Source organism: Lipotes vexillifer, unplaced genomic scaffold (genome assembly GCF_000442215.2).
Source record: "Lipotes vexillifer unplaced genomic scaffold, Lipotes_vexillifer_v1.1 scaffold422, whole genome shotgun sequence".
NCBI classification, from domain to species: domain Eukaryota; kingdom Metazoa; phylum Chordata; class Mammalia; order Artiodactyla; family Lipotidae; genus Lipotes; species Lipotes vexillifer.
This window is the reverse complement of record NW_006779087.1, coordinates 266,908-274,187: the sequence shown is the minus strand read 5'-3', so window position 1 is coordinate 274,187 and position 7,280 is coordinate 266,908. Positions and strand designations below refer to the sequence as shown.

The following is a 7,280-nucleotide window of genomic DNA, read 5'->3' as shown; positions in this document are numbered from 1 at the left end:
GGGGCGGCGGCCGGGGGAGGGGCGGCAGGTGAGAGGGCGGCGTGTCTGGGCCCTGGCGGCACGCGAGACTCCAAACGCAAACCCCGCAATGGTACTGGGGAGGAATGGATTTAGCGACCCCAGGCCAATGCCGAGAAAGTAGCCCCTGCCCTCCCTCCGTCCCCTGCCCCCAGGCGCTTGGTCCCCTCAGTGCTGGGACTCTTGCAGCAAAGGACCTTGTTGCGCAACCCGTGCGCAGGGGGAGGATTGGGGCCCGGCCACCCTACACCTGTTGCGCGGGCAGATTTCATCCTAGTCTGGCCAAGATGGGGGTTCCCTTCCTCACTTCCTTGCCAAGGACTGTGCCAGGCATTGCCAAGGCATCGTGGGAACTGGCGTAGGGAGGGGCTGTTTTAGGCGAGCCTAAAGGGAAGAGGAAAGAAACCAGAGAGCCGAGGTCGGGGGATGGTCGTGGCTTGGACAGAAGGTGAGAGAGCCTGGCCACGCGGGGGTTGGGAGGGGGAAGGGCAAGTGTCCCCAGAGTCACTAGTGTAAGGCCAGATCCCCTCCTTAGCAAAAGGATGAGGCTGGGCTGGGGTGCCTAGTTTCTGGGTTGGAGCCACATGTACTGCTCTACCAGTCAGTCTCCTTCAAAAGGGGCGCCCAGATTTGACGTTGGAGACTGAACAGCAGCCCTTATCTTGAGGAAACTTCCTCAAAGATCCACCCATTTGAGCTCCAGAGCAAAATGATTCTTTTGAATATTGATGGCCTACCTACCCCTTCATCCCCTCCCTCCCCGTGCCCTGGGGGTGGAGGTGGATGTGAGGTAGACGTAGGGTTACACTTGGAGAGCTTCAGAGCTCAGTCCTCCACTCCCAGTGTCTCACACCCACAAGGGTGAATCCGCAATTTGCTCATCCCTTTTCTTCCTGGGCTACAGGGGAATGAGTAAACCAAAACTCTGACAGGGTTGGGTGAGATCTACGGTAGGAAGCAGCACTGTACGTGGGAGAGAGAGGAAGACCACCCGAACCAATTAGCTTCCCACTTATGTCACTGGTTCATGTTCCCTTAGCAAGAAAACGAGAAGGGGCCTCATCTTAAGACTATCTTCAGTCTGCCTTTAGTCTGTCACCATCCTGTGAGTGGTGCATTCCAGCCCTGCCCAGCATCTTCCTCCTGCTGGATTTGGTAAACAACTTTGTTGGAGCCCCTGTGGCTCACTATTGGGGGAAGCAATCTGCTTTCACGGTTCCCTCTCCTGAGGCCAGCGCCATTTGGGGTTTGGTTGTATGTTGGATTCTTCTGTATTGGAAGTTCCCAGACACTGTCTTCTCACTTTGTGCCCTCTCCCAGTTCCTCAGTATGCCTTATATCCTCTTTTATTCTCTGTCTCTTCAATTCCTTCTGTCCTTCCAGAGGGGCAGAAAGGAGGCATGAAATGTGAAACGATAAGACCGTCAAGGTGCTCTCTCCTGGGAGATGATTCTAATGAAGAAGACAGCTACTGGGGCTTCTGATTCTCTCCCCAGTCCCTGAATTTACTCTCCTGGCCTCTCCTTTAGGGACTCTCCCCACCCCCAGGGTGTCCATGGGATTGTAGGTAACAGTGGATCTGCCATCAACCTCACTCCTTCCTTACACACCTTGTTGTCTTCATCCACATCTGGGACAGTGGTGTCTAAGTCTGCAAACAAAGCATGAATTGCCATGCTAACCCCGCCCCCCCACCCACCCACGGGAGATGTGTTCAGGTTCCTCATACCTGGCCCAACCCCTGGGTCCTGCAGGAGCTTCGGAGCCTCTCCCTGGTTCCCTTCTCTGAGTTGCTACTCACTGCCGCCTTCCATTTCTCACCTTACCCACACCTGCCTACTCTAGTTCTTATGCCTGTCCTGTAACAAGACATGTGCCTGTCAGTATCCATGTGGTCCCTAACCCCTTTTCTTTTCCCTGGCTGAGCATAAGAAGAGAAAGCTGAGGAGCGGGGAGGGGAGAAAGGATTCAAGGAGAGGATTCCTCCTGCCTTCCTCTTTCTAGGAGAGAGTCATTAGAGTGGTAGCTGGCAGGTACTCAAGGCATGCAAGCAGGACATGGGGGTCTTGGTGGCGGTGGGGAGCCTGAATAACCAGGTTTGGGAGTTGGAATTCTTGGGAGTCTCCAGAATGCATTCTGGCTTCTCCTATAAGTGCACCAGGAAGCGGGACAGATCCCAATCCCTGAGTGTTGAATGGGGAAGCTGAGGCAGGAGCTAGGACCTCTAGGAAGTCCTCCCCAGCAGCATTTAAGATCTGGACAAAGCCAAAGCCCCTAGCATTTAGCTGCTGGGAGTCGGGGGGGGGGGGGGGGGGGCGGTGCTTGGCAGAGTCCTCCTCAGTCCTCACATCTAGCCCCTTTCCTGGCTCCCCAGACAGTCCTCCCTCCCCCCGCCCCCACCCCATCCCAGTCCCAGTGCTAAGAAGCTGCCAGCACTGGCCGCTCCCTCCTTTTCTACCTGCCACCTCTACCCTTAGCCTCACCTACTCGGCCTCCCTCCCTCCCCATCGCTGCAGTGTCCCCCAAATGCGAGCCCTCTTCCTAGCTCGGAGTGGGGCTCTCCTCCCACCCACTGGGGAGGGGACCCTCGCGTTTACCTCATTCAGCGGGAAGGTTGCACTGGAGTCAGAAAAAGACATAGACCGGGCTGGCGGCCTCTCCCCCTCCCCCGGGCCAGGGGCTCGGAGGCAGGAGCAGGACCGGGCCGCTGCTCTGCCCACTGGCTCCCGCCTGCACGCCTGGCCTCGCCCCACGACCGCCAGGCTCCGACGGCTGCTCCCTTCCCTCTCTCCGGGTTCCCTCCCCCTTTCCTCCTCCCTCCTTCCCTCCCTCCCTTCTCTCTTCCTTTCTCTCCGCCTCTGTCACTCTCTCCCTCCCCTGTCGCCTTTCAGTCCTGCTCTCTCCATTTCCGTCTCTTCCTCCTCTCTACGGTCCATGTTCTCTTCGCACGCCTGGCCTCGCCCCACGACCGCCAGGCTCCGACGGCTGCTCCCTTCCCTCTCTCCGGGTTCCCTCCCCCTTTCCTCCTCCCTCCTTCCCTCCCTCCCTTCTCTCTTCCTTTCTCTCCGCCTCTGTCACTCTCTCCCTCCCCTGTCGCCTTTCAGTCCTGCTCTCTCCATTTCCGTCTCTTCCTCCTCTCTACGGTCCATGTTCTCTTCATCTGGGTGCCTGCCACTGTCCTTCCATCCCTATATCTTGCCTCCCTTCTCCGACCCCCCCTCCCCCATCTTCTTCCTCAAACCCCTCCCCAGAAAAGATAGGGACTCCGGAGCTCCCACCACCATAGGCAGAAGGGCGGGCAGTAGCTGGGGGGCTGCCTGGACTCCGGAGCTTTAGGCCCCTGCTCTGTGCGCCCGGCGCCCATCCTCCAGCGCCCGAGGAAGAAAGGCGCGCCGCGGTCCCAGCGACGGCTTCGACCTGTCCTCAGCAGAGGAAAGGATCGAAAAGGAAGAATGCTTGTGTACAGCTCGCTAGCTCCAGCGTCAAGCGCCCCCTCTGGGTTCCGGGGAAGCTGTCCTGTCACTGCTCTCTCCTGGGTTCCGGGGCCGCGGGACTCAGCCCGCAAAGGCGAAGAGCGAGGCGAGGCGGCTCCTCTCCGACCGGCTGCAGCGCCCCCTGGGCTCATTCGCCCGGAGGTCGCTCACGCCTTCCAGGTGGTGGCACCCGTCCGGGGTCCCGTCTGTCGGCCGCCAGGGGTCCGGCCCTGCCAGCAGGAGGCGCTGCCCTGGCCAGAGCAGAGGCGGCGCAACTCGGAGCCAGACCCCCTCCGAAGCCTAGGACGATCCCCTCACCCGTTCTTCTTTCCAGGAACTGCGGTCCCACCTCCAGACCCCTAGTATGGGACTCCAGGCTGCACCCTATCCCCACCCCCGTGGGGCTCCTTTGAGATCTTTGGCTCTTCTGGGGCCCTGGCCGCTCCTACCTCCATCCTGGTCTCCGGGGGCGCCTCCTCTAAGCCCGGCAGCGTCCGGGCCGGGCCTGGGTAGCAGGGAGTACGGAGCCGCGGGACCGGTACCCCCTCCCGCCCCGTTCGGCGGGCACATCAAATAGGACAAGCCCAAGTTCTGGCGGGGGAAGGGGGGAGCAGGGGTGTAGCCCCAGCCAGCTCTCTCCCTGCACCCTTGTGAGCGGATCAGCTTCTCATTGGTCCCTCCAAACCCCCAATACCCCCAGGCTGGACACTCCTCCATACCAAAGACGGCGGCTGGAGGGAGGCGGCGGCCGACTCCGTTGCGGAGACAGGTTCATCCTGAAGCAGAGTGACCCGGGGTCCTCAACGTCTCTCTCGGCATCAATTAGAACTCTTCCCTTTTCAGATCGAGGGCATTCCACTCGCCTCCTTGGCTCTTCTTTTAAGTCCTTTCCCCTGGGGGTTTCCGAACCTCCCCCACCCCATCCTTCCACCCTCTGGGGATCTTGGAAGACTTTCCTCCCTCTCTGTTCAGCTGACCCTGCCCTTACCCCGCATTCCAGAGGGAGGTGCATTGGGGGAGAATCAATTCTCCTCTTTCCCCCCCCAGCTCCTCCTCAGGGTTAACCTGAAAAGTTCTTTGGGAGGGCATCTCCTCTCCCGCTCCGGTCTAGTCCATGGATCCCCTGCAGCCCACCTACCCCCAAGTTACTCAGCTTCAAGTATTCAGAGGAGATAAAGAGGTTGTGTGTGTGTTTTTAAAATGTGCGTGGAGGGTTTTTGTTTTGTTTTGTTTTGTTTTGGCTCTACTAGAGGGAGCAGAAGCTTTGCCTGTCATTTGGCAATAAGACCCGGAGGGAGAGAGGCCCCTCCCTACACCCCCCGCTGACCACAGCTAATGGACTAGCTCCTCTGGGCCTTGGGGCAGCTTAAGTTTCCATAGGAGAAGTGGGGGAGGGAGGTGCTGGCCAAGGCAAGCAATTGTCCCTGGCTTCCCCCTCCCTCCCTCCTCTGCAAGAACTTACAGCCTAGAACACCATCGCCCTCCACCCCTTACTTTAAAATAGAAATATCGGTGACTTCTCTCTGACCCTATCAGAGGGAATCTAAGTGCATAGGGGCAGCTCTGCACCCTTCACTTTTTCTCATTTCCATTCCAGCTGCTGGAGCACACACCCCTCTCTCTTCTGCCACTGAGAGAAGGTAGGAGCCTCAGAGCTAGAGCCGGGAGCCCAGCCCCCATGTCCCCAGAACAGTCCTCTCCCAGCCCCTTCCATGTGAGATGACTGGCAGGAGTATCCCTCTCTGGGCCCTGTCCAGGACCCACACAGTCTTCCTCCCCACTTTACCTCCCTCGGTACCCCCATTTCTGGCCCTGACCTCACAGTATCTGGCACTCTGTTCAGAGGGGCCTCTAGCCTGGAGGCACTCCTGTGAGCCATGCCTTAGCTTGGCCCCTTCAGGTCCTCAGCTGCAGGCCCCCAGGGCTTCCCAGGCAGCCTTCATCCCTTCTCCCTAGGGTCAGCTCCCCCTCTCCTCTAACCTCCTAAGTTGTCAGGACCTCAGGATATTTGACAGGGCCTCTGCTAGCCCTTTTGACGAGGCTTTGTGCAGACGCAACTCTGCATAGGTGGTTGCCCTACTGATCTGGAGTTGGATTTCAATCCGCACTTGCCTCGTCAGCAAGGCATAACTCGCACAGCTGTACTTAGTGGCCCCAGCATTTGAAAACCTATGTACCACAAAGGACAGAGAACAAAGATCACCATGTCCATCCCTTTGTACCTACTCTACCGTGAGCTTCTGAGGAAGCTCTGTGGAAGGAGTTTCCACATGGGATCCCCATTGCCAACTCCAGATATTACTCTGGGGAAGTTCCTCTAACATCAAACCTCAATCCCTCCTGCTGCAATCTCTGTCTTCTTTTTCTGGGCTCTGCCTCTGGGCCCATGGCGATGTTTGATGCTTCTAGGCACTTTCAGGCTCCATCCCCTGATGCAGCATTTGCTATAAATAAGTCTGAAGAGTTTATTGCTGACAGTGCCCAGCAAGACTGCAGCTTCCTTCCCACACCAGGCCTCTCTAGAGGGACTGGGCTGTCAGCTGTGGCTCCAAGGCCCAACTCTTGCCTGCTCTGGGGCAAGCGGTGTGACTGCTCTGTGGATTTGGGGGTTCCTTTTCATACCTGGGAAGGAGGGAAGGCAAGAGGGCTGAGATGCTTAGTTCTCATTCTCTTTCTGCCCAGAGTCTGGTTCAGCCTGGCACATAGTAGGTGCTTGACATATGTTTATTTTAGTCTTAGATCTCAGTTTCTATTGCATGTGATTGGTGATTCCAATTCCACAAAATGCACAGGAGAGAGGAACAAGGCTGGGACAGGAGCAGTACCCTAGGGCTGCCCCAGGTGGAGGAAGGGGTATGAGAGGCAGGATCCCCAGGGTGGCCTTGGGAAGGGGGGCTGGACTAGACTTTACCTCCTTCTCTCCTTTGCTCCTGCCAAACTCTTAACACTTTAGGACCCTGAATCACAGCACGGCCCAAGGGGCCAGTTCAAGTCCTTCCTCCACTCCCACATATTTACAGGCTTTGTAAACATCAGAGGTTAGGCAGGGAAGTTGGGGTTGAAAAGAGATGGGATGGGGGTGGGGAATCCCAGGGAGGGGTGCTGAGAGTTGGATTACTGAGGCCTAAGTGGGGGCAGAGTTCCCCAAGTGGGGGCAGTGGAAGCATCCCAGGGCTTCCAAAAGCTGGGACAGAGGGGACTTGGGCCTCCTTTAGGAAGGTGGCGCTGCTGATAAGAGGCTGAGTGTGGCTTCAAGAAGGCTCAGAGCAATAGGGATAAGGCTGACCCTGATGTATAGCTGGAGTGAGTGGGATGAGGGCCTGAGTTTGGGTCCTTCCTCTCTGCCCCTCTGGCTCGCTGCAGTTTCTAGGCTCCTTTATCTATCATGGGACCCCTGACCTCTGTTTGGATCAGGCCCCTCTAACAAGAAGTAGGGGGCGAGGTGCCTGTGGTGGGGCTGGAGACTGGGTACCCTTCTACTTGCTTGCCCTGGCCTTCCAGCCCTCCTGATTCCCACCACTGTCATTTTTAAGGATCTGAGCTGTGGTAGCCATCTCCAGCTCAGAATGAGGGCATGGTGCCCGCAGCCTCCCCGGGAATGAATTATTGAAGGGAACGTTGTGCTAGCTGCTTGGGGCGGCTGCCCCTTGGGCTCACCATTGCCTCTTATTCTGCTTCTCACTGCTCCTTCACCAGCTGCAAGGGGCATGAGGTCTGGGCACCTGGGAAGGGAGAGGCCTTAGGAACTGGAGGTATTAAGCAGAGACTGGAACTGGATAGGGATGGGGA

At 57.7% G+C, this 7,280-nt stretch overlaps 1 protein-coding gene across 2 annotated transcripts in view; it reads right to left on the bottom strand.

The window, feature by feature from the left end:
• CACNB3 (calcium voltage-gated channel auxiliary subunit beta 3) overlaps positions 1 to 4,044 on the bottom strand; it is a 14,266-nt gene extending 10,222 nt beyond the window's left edge. Inside the window, exon 1 of one of the 2 annotated variants that reach the window (XM_007452238.1) lies at positions 3,941 to 4,044. In XM_007452238.1, coding sequence (XP_007452300.1) covers positions 3,941 to 3,946 — 6 coding nt within the window. In that variant the 5' untranslated portion in view covers positions 3,947 to 4,044. Of the gene's footprint in view, positions 1 to 2,615; positions 2,766 to 3,940 lie in introns of those variants that run through there. The other variant, XM_007452237.1, reaches the window with a different exon arrangement.
• Positions 4,045 to 7,280: the final 3,236 nt, after the last annotated feature.